At 45.3% G+C, this 13,217-nt stretch overlaps 2 protein-coding genes across 9 annotated transcripts in view; both read left to right on the top strand.

Annotated features, from left to right (window-relative positions):
* The window catches only part of WDR49 (WD repeat domain 49), a 176,858-nt gene extending 163,990 nt beyond the window's left edge, over positions 1–12,868 (top strand). For 4 of the 6 annotated variants that reach the window (XM_053312038.1, XM_053312036.1, XM_053312037.1 and 1 more), the window contains one exon: positions 4,419–6,358. In XM_053312038.1, the coding sequence (XP_053168013.1) occupies positions 4,419–4,509 (91 nt within the window). In that variant the 3' untranslated portion in view covers positions 4,510–6,358. Of the gene's footprint in view, positions 1–4,418; positions 6,359–9,243; positions 9,324–12,760 lie in introns of those variants that run through there. The other 2 variants (XR_008320131.1, XR_008320132.1) reach the window with 2 other exon arrangements.
* SERPINI2 (serpin family I member 2) overlaps positions 8,637–13,217 on the top strand; it is a 52,501-nt gene continuing 47,920 nt past the window's right edge. For 2 of the 3 annotated variants that reach the window (XM_053312041.1, XM_053312040.1), the window contains exon 1: positions 12,792–13,053. In XM_053312041.1, coding sequence (XP_053168016.1) covers positions 12,792–13,053 — 262 coding nt within the window. Of the gene's footprint in view, positions 9,244–12,791; positions 13,054–13,217 lie in introns of those variants that run through there. The other variant, XM_053312042.1, reaches the window with a different exon arrangement.

Here is a 13,217-nt window from a genome sequence, read left to right as displayed (position 1 = left end):
TAATCCTGTTTTGCTGCCTGTTCCATGGCCGTGTTCTTCCTTCCAGCGGGCAAGTGCCATATTTCTCCCTCACAGTTCCCCTCGGAATGACATGATGCTATCATGTAGCATTATTCCAAGGGGTGTGTGTGTGTTTTGGTGGGAGGAAAATATGGCAGCCGGCAGCTGCCGAGAAGAGTGCTGTCAGCAGCAAGACCCCCTGAAAATCATCAGAAGAGCTGCTCAGTGGTACCACCTGAAAATGTAGCGATGAAACTGGGGCATGTTGGCTCCATCTTTCTTTCAGAAGCTTTTAATCCTATTTATGATCAGTGGCAGATTTAAGCAGAGGCTGTGTAGGCACTTGCTTACAGCAGCAAAATTTGAGGAGTGGCAAGCCGCTCCTCAAATTTTGCCTCCCCTCTCATTGGGCGAGGGGAAAACCCCTCTTTTTTCTCCTTAAAAACTGCCACCGTGCATGGCGGAATAAGGTCAACGGCGGCTGCAGGGAGGCCCATAACAGACTGCAGACAGAGCATGCAGTCATTGGGGCGGGAGGAGGGGACATGGAAGAAACTCTCCTTCATCGCCCATGCTGCGGCATTGCTAAAAGGGGGAACTTTCCCCTAGGCCCACTACCACCCTCCCTGCTGCAGCTGCTGCCGTCCTGCCACCTGCGCGTCATTTTAAAGGTAAAGGGGGAGACTTTCCCCTCACCCCCCGCTCCCTGCAGCCACTGCTGTGTGACCTTTGCTGACATTTTCCCACTGCATATAGCAGTGGCTTTTAAGGAGAAAAAAGGGGGGCTTTCTCCCTCCACCCCTACCCTTGCTGCAGCGGCAGGGGCAGCAAATCCTTGGCTGCCTACAGGAGGCAAAAGGCTTAACCCACCCCTGTTTATGAAGAAAACCTTCAATAAACAAATAACATCCTTTAGTTATCCCTTGTTTGCCTTAAATGCCATCACTTGCTCAGAATCACAGTATCTAGAGGGGAATTTCCCCCCAGGATCCCTTAAGTATAAGCATGGTGTAGTGGTTGGACTAGGACTGGGAAGTCCTGGGTTCAAATCCCCATACAGCCATGAAGCTCACCGTGTGATTCTGGGCCAGTCACTTATCTCTCAGCCTATCCTACCTCACAGGCTTGTTGTGAGGATAAACATAACTATGTACACTGCTCTGGGCTCCTTGGAGGAAGAACAGCATATAAATGTAAAAATTAATAAATAAATAATATAAGTCATAACAATCTTGAAAAATCCAGCCTGGGAAAATATTCTGTAATGTGCTTTGAGTTCACAGGATAGAGTGAGCTATAAATATAAGCCGCTTTGAATGTGGTCAAATACATAAGTGAGATTTAAAAAAACTATTAAATCAGTAAAATCCTGGACAGGCACAAATAAATGAAATGGAAATCTTAATGTTTTCTGAAACTTAAAGTGTCACCACATGGGGGGTGGGGGTACCATTGCTTTTGTTTAACTAGAATTTTCCCTATGCTAAAAACAAGCCTTCATTCTTTAAATGGGGTCTATAATGTGCTGTGTGTGTGAGCGGGGGGAGAGAGGGAGACAGAGGGAGAGAGGGAGAAAGGAGGAGAAAGGGAGAGGGAGAGAGGAAGGGAGGGGGAGAGTGGGAGAGAGAGAATCGCTACTATTTTCTAGGGGCCCCCTGCCCTCGTGTGGACTTGCTGAACTCCTCTGTGAACACAGAAATTGCCAGTGCAAGAGAACAAGAACAACAAACCCATTGAACACTAACATTGTATAAATAGTTTTGGGCCCAGTACAGATGGCAGAGGGAGTTTGTGCCATTTCTGAACTAGAGCATGAGATGCTGCCCTCCTGGTGGCTGTTATATGATTTATTATGTACGGCCTTTGTGGCCAAGGTTTCTCAGCACAGTTTACAATACATACAATGAAAGGAAAACAAAACGACCAGGTTACTGGCTGAAGCTGCTGGTGGCTTTTGAAGCTCCAGCAGGTCCAGTGCAAACCACCCCCAAGAAAATGGCCGCCAGGAACAACCTGGAGGCTTTACACACATGGCTTTTAATTCAAATCCACTCCAGATTGGAGTGTGCCAGCCTACTTATTAGTTGTATTTACCCTGATGTATCATGGAGCAGTACAGACATGACTTTGTTTCCCCCCGAAGCGAGGCTGGGCATTCTGGCTTAACCCAAAGTACATCAATCCTGCATTTCCAGCGGCTTTTGAAGAAAACCCGACATTTTCCTTTGATGTGCGGAGGGGCCATTGCCAACAATTTGGCTTACTCGCACTTTCATGTTTGTTGGTTTTTAATGTCAGTAAATTCACCCAGGTTTCAGCAAAGGAGAGTTTTGGCAGCTCAGTCTGGTGTTTTCTTTGAGTGATTTGCAATTGCAAACGCTAGGTGCAGTGGGAGGGGTTGTGGCAGATTGATGCAACTCTATGGAGTCCAGGAAGCGGGGGAAGCAATTCCTGAATTAAATGCAAGCACAAGCAAAATGTGTGTCTTCAAAGTTTGGTCACCACAGCAATGCAGCTTACATATGCAGATGTTTGGAAGGTTAACAATGGAGACTGCAGGGTGGGGTTAAGTTCTGTTGCTTTGACTTGTCACTTTTGCAGACATCTGGCTGGCTGTCAAACTAAAAAAAAAGTCATACTGAAGGGAGGCGTCTTGTGCCTCCTCCTGGGATGTGATTGGTTGGAGGGGGGAAATGGAAACAAACAGTGGGAATGCACATAGGAGAAAGATCGCAGAGAGTGCAGGAGAAGCCTACAGCTATGTAAACTGTCAATTTAATCCCCGAAGTAAACTTCTTGCAAATCTGCTGCAAAGCAGATTCGCTCTTCAGATACCCCGAGGCATAGAGGCATGTGTGAAAAAACTCCTGGTAGCAGATGACAACACAGTTGCAGGGGGCCTGCAATCTTCTCCATTGGGCCCCAGATACTGGGCTGCCCTCTCTTCTCTGCAGGAACTCTTAAGTGGCCACAGTGGCATACCTGCCAAACAACCTACCTGCCACCTGAAAATAGGGACATGTTAGGAACATAGGAAGCTGCCATATACTGAGTCAGACCATTGGTCTATCTAGCCCAGTATTGTCTTCACAGACTGGCAGCTGCTTCTCCAAGGCTGCAAGCAGGAATCTCTTGCAGCCCTATCTTGGAGATGCCAGGGAGGGAACTTGGAACCTTCTGCTTTTCCCAGAGCAGCTCCATCCGCTGAGGGGAATATCTTACAGTGCTCACACATCAAGTCTCCCTTTCATAAGCAACCAGGGCAGACCCTGCTTAGCTTAGGGGACAAGTCATGCTTGCTAACACAAGACCAGCTCTCCTCTCTAATGGTTGCATCTGCTGCATATGGCTGCATCTGCATACAGAAGGTCCCAAGTTTGGCATCTCCAAGATAGGGCTGAGAGAGACTTCTGCCTCCAACCTTGGAAAAGCCTTTGCCAGTCTGTGTAGGCGATATAGCAGTCCTCACCTCAGGCTAAGTGTTTCAGCAGCTGTGGAAGACCTGATAGAAATAGTCCCCAGGAAAATGGGCCCCAGAAAGACATGGCAGCAAATGATGGGGCTTATCTTCCTTCCGACCACAGCTGTCAGAATGACCTCTAGCTGCCATCTCTTTTTCTCTGCTGTAGTTCTAAGTCCTTGTAGCATGGAGTATGCCTTCTGCCTCTCCTGTGCTGAGCCAACATCTACACACTGGCTCAGTAGATTCTTGGCAAATCCACAGCAAGCTTAGAGAAAGTTATCCTTCCAATTGCACAGACTCTTCAATTGCATGACTTACCTATTATAAATAGGGCTGAGGTGAAAGCTTTCAATGGGAATTTTTCAGTGCCACTTCTGGAAGATGGTGGGGGCATGAAAGGGGGCAAAACAACCCCCCTGGCTCACCTTATTTTGTTTTTGTGGCATTGGTGTCTTTCACAGTGGTGTCAAAAGCAAAGCTCTTCTTGTCAGTGGCCAAATCTTTACCCACAATTTCTTTTGAACAACGCTATGTCATCTTGTAATTTTGTTCTGAGGGGAATTTTAGGAGAAGAGAATGGTAGCTGCCATCTGGTAGCTGCCATTTTTTACCCACAATTCCCCTTGAAACAATGCTATGGCAATGTAGAATCATTCTGAGTGAAATTGTGAGGGTAGGAAGGATAGAAGTGCTACAAAAACCCCAATTTTGCTCCTTCAAATGGGGGTCATTTTGGCATAACTCTGAACCACTGCATGAATTATTGTGAAAGTGTTTTCAGAACAGTGTGTGCTGCTGTTTACCTTCTGCTCAGGGCTCTTTGGATCTGGCACATTGTCTTTAAAATTTAACAAGTCACACTGTCTTATTCTAACACATGAATCTAGCTATACTTCTTTTAAGTGTGCAGATTGCTTTCCTTCATTAACCTATTGCTTATGTTTTGTTTTTCTAGAGACAGATTTTGCCCAGCATTGACGGAAACAGGAAAGCGTTCAGGAACAATTAATTCGAGAAAAGGATCATGTGTAACTTTTCAAACCTGAATTCTGCACAACAGCCCAACACATTTGTGTTTTAAAATCAGAATAACATTTCATTACATTTCATTAACATTTCATGTTTCATTTTTTTTACTTTTATTGTTGGTTATAAAATAGATGTTGAGATATAAAAATGGCGCTGAACATTTGACTTAGCTGCAGCTCTGTATTATGAATGTCAGCACTGCAAAGCTGAATGCATAATTATGCTTGGCTGTTTTTGTACTTCAGGAAAAAATACAGATGAGTCAGAAACTTTTAAAAAATGATATTTTTGTACTTAATAAAATTCAGTAGAATATGTAATGCAATTTCTCTTATATAAAATAAATATTTATAATACATCTTAATAAATTTAATAAAATAAATGTATTTATAAAAATAAATATTTTAATACATTTATAAATCTATAAAAATGAAATAAAATTAATAGATCTTTAGGTTCTGAAAACATAAAAATTCAGAAATGCAGTCTTTCTACTCCTCTAAATGTGACTGATTCATAATATTATTCCTTCTTATTCAACACAGTTTTCAGAGGGTGGATTCCCACAACTGCCAGTAAGCTGGAAACCAGAAGTTCTTGGTGAGCATGCATTCCAGTGGGTATGTCATATGAAGCCCCCGACCTCTGGTTCCTGTGCTGCATCACCAAGATTATCCCAACTTCTTCTGCCCAAATCTTAGTTACAGAAGTAGGATGGAAGACTTAGGGAGAATCTCAGTAAGGCGGCATGGGAAGTGGAGGTTGGCAGCTGGGAGTGCGTATTTGCTGAGAACCTTCTGTTCTTGGCTCTCTGACTTGCTGGCAGTCATGAGAACCACCCCAAAGAGTTTTCTAGGACATTCTGAATTCAATATATTTCGGCAGTTTTCAGACAATGAGGTGGGTCTCACAATCCGTGAGACCCGCTTTGGCTGGGTTTGCGGGGACAGCAGGCTCGCTCTCCACGCAGACAAGCAGGGTGGGAGCCCTGGGTGGCTGGATCGGCTGCCCACACAATTGCTGGCTCTGTGATGGAGCCAGTGGGGGCTGGGGAGTTCGGGGGCTGCGTGGCCCCTGGAAGCTCCAGTATGCCCTGCACGAGCACACAGGGCATACTGGAGAGACCCCCGGAGCCGGGAGGCAGCTTTTCGCCACCCCTTCAGGGGTCTACTCATGAGTAGCCATGGCGCAGAGCCGTGCCACAGCTACTCATGATTGGGAAGCCCGGGTTAGTAGAGCTCTCACTCTGCTAACCCGGGCTTAGGGGAGGGCTACAAAAGCGGGTGACCCGCTTTGACTCAACCAGGATCGGCTTCGAGCCCGGTGAGGCTCACGATTGCTGGAAAGCTGGCTGAGCACCCTTAGCCCACTTTCTACTGATCGTCAGAATAGCTCCTTTCTGTGTTTGAGGAACCCTCTTCAGCTTGATCTGTCTGTTGCAGAACTCCTGTGCATTTTTCATGCAATTCCTGGGTGTTGTGGAGAATTCTGGGGCATGTTCTAGGTGTCCGACTGTTGTCTCATATAAACTGGGCATGTGTTGCGTAACATGCACATTGTGACGAGAATTGGTTCTCTTACAGGACAGACCTTTATGGTAGCAGAAATTTAATAACTATGTCAAAGGTAGTTTAATACAAAGTGCCAGCTAATCCAAACTATCGGGGAAGCAGTGTGCCATTTTTTATTAAACCTGGGTAAACTTCAGAGGAACCATTGGTCCCCAAGGAGCACACTTTGAAACCCCTGATACATATTTAAAACACATGCACAAGTTTGACTTGATAAACACACAATGATGTCATCCACACAGTCAAAAACTGTGTACTACCCAGGGTTGGGAGCTGTGTGTGCTTCCAGTTCTCAGTTGTGTGGAAGCAAGATAGGAGGAAAACCTGGGCAGAAGTGACTGTGTGGAAGCAAGATTGTGTGCCTTATTTCCACATGATCACTTCTATTCGGGTTTTCCTCTTACATTGCTTCCACACAACTGAAAATTGGGAGCACTCACTGCTCCCAAACCTGGGTAGAACACAGTTTTTGACTGTGTGAATAACCTCAAGATCACTGAAGCTGGTTAACTCAGGTTATATCAAGAATAGGGGACAAAGGTCACATGCATTGGTTTCAAGGATAACAAAGAGCATCGTGGCACTTTAAAGCCTAACAACATTGTAGAATAAGCTTTTGTGGGCTACAGTCCACTTCGTCAGATGCATTAAGTGTGGTCCTCAAGAGGCAGACACACATGTACACACACACACAGAGAAATAACATGATGTGCAGCATTACAGTTTTGTAACACTGTGCCCCAGAAATGCAATGTGGAAGCATTGTTTCTGCAGGTTCCCCGTTGTTGTGAACGGGGAGAATCTGCAGTTTAAAGCGGCTTCTGCAACCACTGCTTCTGAATAGCACAGAAGTTCACAGCAGCCCTGGGGTGCAGAGTTATGGAGCCGTAACACTGTGCGTCATGTTAGCCAGTGCAGCCAAATGCAAGAGGAAATGCAAGAGGCAGTGTGTAGTGCTATACTTTAAAGTATAACAGATAAAGATAGTGACAAGTCACAATAGCAGTAATAGGCCATATAACAACCTCCTACTAGCCATGTTAAGTTAAATAACTCTAAGATGGTTTTCCCCCAATGTTGTTTCCACCCCCCCAAATTGCGGTCTGTGGAGATGCTATCAAGCTTCATATAAATTCTGATTCTCACTCTAGTCTCCCTTTGACATTTTTCTGTTGAAGGATTGTCTCTTTAAAGTCTGAAGCAGAATGTCCTGGAAGATTAAAATGTTGTCCAACTGATTTCTGAATGTTGCCATTTTTTTTTAATGCCAGATTTGTGTCAGTTGTTTCTTTTGCACAGAGAACAATTTCTCCTATGCAGATAGCAAAAGGGCACTGTTGATAGATAATAGGCTTTATCCCATTGGGGGGATGAGCAAGTGACTGAGCCCCTGACAGTATAGCTGACATTATTGGGTCCTGTAATAATGTTGCCTGAGAAGATAAGGGGATGGAGTTGTCACTGGGGTTTGTGGCAGGTCTGCTCCCTGTTTTAAGTATATGTTCATGTGCAGAATTTGTTGCTGCTGTTGGCTGTTAAGATTAGGAGGGTGTCTGGAAGTAAGAACAGGTCCCCCATCCAGGCTTGTGAGACAGAAATGCCATTGTCTGGAATGGGCTGTAGGTAACTGATTATCCATTGAAGTACGTAGGTGTAGAATCCAGAGAGGAAAGAGTTGTGGTATGCAAGACAGTGGAGTTGAATCAGCAATATTAATGGTTTATTGAGACTGATATTATTTACAGGGAGGCAAGTGCAGTCTGCCTTCAGTGCTCTTGCTGCTGGCTGTTAGCCCTGCCTCTACCCCAGGACTGGAATAAAAGTAACTAAAGCACCATTCAAAAGCTGGCCCGGATCAATGAATGGATGAACCAAAAACACCACAGTTGGTGCCTTTTTTTGCAGTCACAGATTAACACGATCATCCTTCGAGAAAATTTTCAGGACCCCGACAGCTCTATTCTATGTAAAGTGTGCCATCAAGTCAGTGTTGACTCCTGGTGCCCACAGAGCCCTGAGGTTGTCTTTGGTAGAATACAGGAGGGGTTTACCATTGCCATCTCCTGCACAGTATGAGATGATGCCTTTTAGCATCTTCCTCTATCGCTGCTGCCTGATGATGCCGGTGTTTCCCATAGTCTGGGAACCATACCAGCGGGGATTCGAACTGGCAACCTCTGGCTTGCTAATCAAGTCATTTCCCCCTCTGCGCCATTAGGTGGCTCCACTATTCTAGGTACTGGAGCTGATCATGAGAGTTCAGTCACGGAGAGACATTCTCCACGTTCTCAAGTTACAGTAGGCTTGTCCGTGTGTAATTAATTGGTAGGGTGTACCTGGATAGTGGTACACTCTAGTGGTGGAGAATGGGACTGGGCTGGTGGCTAGCTACATCCCCAGTGCCAGCGTAGTCTATGGCCACACTTCCTGCTTTCTCCCTGCTCGCAGGCAAGCTCTGAACCTAGGGATAACAGGGGGTATGGTAATATGCCCCCGTTTCATACTGTGTACACTGTACCCATTTTGATGACATGAATAAGGCTAGAGTGTATTACTTTACTCATTCAGGGATTGATGGGTTTAATTGAAAATAAACTCCTGTGCTAAACTCTGTCTCCAGCTAAACTCAGAGATTTCTGGCTGCTTGGATTTTAGTCCCAAACCCTTTCCCCTCCCCTTTTTGCCTGTTTCTACAATGTATCTGGGAACCTGTGAAATATCTATTATTAAACCATTTGCTAGCAGGCCCCTAGATAGCAAAGACGGTCTAGTGTCCGTTTTGAGAGCAATTCAAAAAAATAACTTTGCCAGTTAATGACACCTCAGATAAGCAACAACAGATTGGAATGGAGTGTGGTTTCTCTTCCGAGGTACTCAGACCTTCCCATTCAGTTGGAACACTTCAAATGTCCTGCTGCTAAATCCTCTTGCAAATGGCAAGCCAGCTTAGTTTATATAACGGTGCCGCCCTTTGGGAAGAAAAGCAGCCTTTCATAACACATTTTGTGACTACCTGTTATGTGCCTGCCCCATTAATCAAGCTACTTTCCCTGATAAATGTTGCTTTGCAAATGCCCTTGGCTGTCTACTTGCTCTTTGCATCACACGACAGCCTGTGTTGGTTGTACCGGTTTGCTGCCGTATTGTTGAAGGTTGAACCTTATGTTGTTGTTTTTCCAGGTATGTACCTTTTATATGCTCTGATTATGCCATAAAAAGCTTGTGGGGAAAGCAAAAACATTTGTGGTAACTATTAACATGTAAGTAACAGACTGAAAGCATTCCACCTCCGTGTTAGTTTTTCGTGGTTCTTGGTGCATTTATATAGAGCTCCTAATTTGTTCTTTGTAGAAAATGTACAACAGAAAATGACCCTAGACCCGAAGAGTTCATAAGAGTCCAGCTCTAAATAAGGGATGAAGGTGTTGTAGCCAGCAGTCAGAGATCTTGAAGTTGTTAGTTCTGCCAGAGGCATCTATATGTACTCCCTTGTGTTGGTGCTGGAAGCCCGGGAAACAAATTGTGACAGTCCTGAAGTATAGACTGAATTAGTTTAGTCAGCCAGGGCAAGGAATTGATGGCTAGAGAGTGCCCTTTCCCCTCTCCATTTGGTCCGCAATACACTTGACCTTGCCTCGCTGCCTGAAGAGTTCATGTAGCATAGCAATTAAGGGCCAAATGATGTTACATTGCCGTCACATGTAATGAAAGCTCAGTGTCCCATTCACAACGGGAAAGGAGCTGACAGGTTATTGACTAGGAAATCTTACGCTGGCCTCTGTAGTCCAATTCTCAAAACATATTCAAAGTGAGCAAATGCATGTAGAGAAAGGAAATTGGGGTGGCAGGCCCCACTTCTGATTTACATGCGTTCACTTGAATGCATAGAGTCTTTGCATAAGTGACTGGCCTGATCCAAACCCATCATAGCGCGCGTGCACGCGCAAACCCCCCCCCCCAATTTCTTTTACTTATTATTTCTTTTTCTGTGTTAATGGCTTTGAGATTTTTTGTTGTTGAAAAGTGACATATAAATAGTAGTAGTATAAGTTGTTGGGGTTGTAGTAAAGAACTCTGCATGCCTAGGGGCTTTCTCCACATGACTGGGAACCCTGAAATAGCAGGGTTTCTAGTCATAGGAGGAGAGTGCTACGTGTGTACTGTTATATGCACTGACTCTGTGCAGATGTTTGATTGAATTGATGTAGATCCCCCTGCTGTGCACGTTCACTTGCTTTGGCTGTGCTGTGAGAAATAGAGTTTGAACCTCAGCCCTCTCAACTGCAGTATGCAGACAACTAATGCTGATCTTGAAAGGATTACTGAGATAAGGAAGAGCTTCTTCCGGGTCTGCGGGGAGAGCGGGCTTAGCCCGCTCTCCCCGCAGACAACCAGAAGGCAGCCCTGGGCAGCCAGATTGGCCGCCCACATGACTGCCGACTCTGTCTCGGAGCCAGCTGGGGCTGTGGGGATCGGGGGCCATGTGGCCCCCGGAAGTTCCAGGATGCTCCACGCAAGTGTGTGGGGCATCATGGGGAGACACCTGAGCCCGGGAGTCTACTCGTGTGTCGCCGTGCACTGCAGTGACATACAATCAAATAGATGAGGTTAACGGAGCGCTTGCTCCATTAACTTCATCTAAGGGGAGGGGTACTTTGGGAGGTTTGTAGCACACGATCGCCCCAAAGCGGGCTAGGCTCCCTTAACCCGCTTTTGGCCGATCATGATAATAGCCTCAATGTATGTGAAATCCAAAGGATTTCACATATGTTATCTGGGTAACCTTTTCAAGGTCAGCATTTTTATCTCCATATCACAGTTGAGTATAATATGGCATGTTATTCAGAGAGTATTCTTTGAATACTCTAAAATGCTATGCAAGTATTGTGCATGTCCCAACTGGGCAAGGAAGGGTGGTGGCCAAGGACAGCAGGCTGGCTTTCACCATGGGCACTCATGGTGGCAGGGGCCCAGCACTTGCTGCCCCCTGAACCCCTCTCCGCACCCACACCTAAGGCAACTGCTTAACCATGCCTCATGGAAAGACTACCCATGTGTTTAGCACTGTGTTTCCCCGGTCTAGATGATGAGCTGCACATCTTTCACATAACTTTCAAAACTTCAGGAGCCCCCTTCATACAGGTTATCCTGGAATGTTGATTTCACTACTGTTGAAAGGTGGACCTTACATTACCAATGCAAGAAGCATCTCTACTTCTTGCATCCATTAATTACCACAGAGCCATTCATTACCAGTAGTGAAACTCCTCTGTTGTTAATTAATGTCAGGAACTTCAGCATGGTAATTTCCATCACTGGCAAAGAAAATTAAGTTATGCTGAGAGTGTTTTAAAGGACCATTCAAAATTAATATCACTGACGATATGTGATTGTGTATATGAGTCCTACATGAGAATATGAAAATGTTCCAATCAACTTTAACACCACCTAGGAGTATGGATTGGCTCTGTCTTTTAAATAGGTTTTTAATTTATGGATGTGATAAAGACATTGACTATAGAACAGGGAGGAAATAAATGTTTAAGTTGCCAGAGAAACATGGTTTTTTCCCCAAGGAAGACTGCTGTTGTTTTGATATTTAATATCATCTGGTGGATGGAATATTGCAGCTCAATTCTATACATTTACTCAAAAAGTAAAATTCTAAGTACAGTGAGATGTACTTTGTAAACTGGCATGTAAGACTGCAGCTTAAGATTTTGACTGGAAATCCAGGGCTCAAAACTTAGCCAACTTAGCACAAGGGCTTTGGACCAGGGGCGTAGCCACCATGTGTGTGTGAAAGTGGCCAGGGGCCACAGGTATCTGGAGACCATGCACCGCCTCTGCCACCCCTCTTGCTCCTCTAGGAACACTGGGAGCTAAACACAAGTGGGGAGGCAGCTCCCCCAACCCCCCGCAAGCCTCCCTCTGAGTCTCCTGGGCCAGTGGTGGCCCAGTTTGGGCCCGGTTCGGGCCTTCTCAGGCCTATTTCGGGCCTCTGCGCATGCGTGGAGACTTTTTTTTGCTGTTGTGCATGCACATGGGCCATTTACATCACACAAGCATGGTGATGCAAATGGCCCATGCACATGGATGGAGGAAAAAAATGGCCTCCTTGTATGTGCAGAGGCTGAAACAGGCCTGAACTGGGCCTTCAGCAGCCCAGGAGGCTTAGGGAGAGGCTGGCAGAGGTTGGGGGAACCACCACTGCCCCTCCCCTGTGGCAGTCGCCACCACCAACTCAACTGGCTGGACTTGTGGGTATTTCAATATTTGATTAGAGAAGCCCCCTGCTTCCACTGGCCCTTTTACCAGGAAAGGGAAACCTTCACCGAATTCCCCTTTGCTGATAGGGCTTCAAGCCGGCCTGAACCGGTTCAAATTTGAACCAAACTGGGTGGGGGCGGTGGCTTGGAGGGCCAAGAAAACTGAACCAAGAAAACTGGTTTTGTGTACACCCCTACTCATGTGGCCATTTTGGAAAATAATTAAATACGGATTTCAGAGCACATTTGCCTGTCTAATTATTTATTTAATATATTTGTATAGCCTCAAATTTTACGTCTCTGAGTGGTTTACAAGAAGTAAGAAATGTTACTCTAATTAAAAATGCTACTCAGAGATCATACTGTATGTAATACTTAAGTCCAATTTGTTTATGTGTTATTCAACTTCATTTCCAATAATTCAACAGCAAAAGAAGCTACTAAACACTCTTTGTTACCATGAGATGGGCTTTTTTCTGGAGCTTTCACCTGATTGCTGTTGGGATTTGCCTAACTAGCAGCCGCACCTCCAAACCAATGGCTGATGGTACTACGCAGTTTGCAGTGGGTCTGTATCGAGTTATTTGTTTATCCCAGAAGAATGAAAACATTCTCTATTCCCCACTTGGAGCTGTATTGGCACTCGGCATGGTACATCTAGGAGCAAAGGGGAAAGCACGCAATGAGATAAGCCAACTTTTGAATCTGCAAGGAAATGATGGTGCGTATCTCTGACCTATGAGTCATCTACACTTTGTTACAATGATCTGACCAGCTATCATGGCGGGGGATATACTGAGAATATATCTGAAAGTTCTCAGACCTCTTTTCAATTTGAAAGTGGGGCTTGAGGGGGGAAGGTTTCACAAAACTTCTTCAACTGAT

This window comes from Hemicordylus capensis, chromosome 3 (assembly GCF_027244095.1).
Source record: "Hemicordylus capensis ecotype Gifberg chromosome 3, rHemCap1.1.pri, whole genome shotgun sequence".
Lineage (NCBI taxonomy): Eukaryota > Metazoa > Chordata > Lepidosauria > Squamata > Cordylidae > Hemicordylus > Hemicordylus capensis.
Note: the sequence above shows the minus strand (reverse complement) of the source record. Positions and strands in the feature narration are given on the sequence as shown.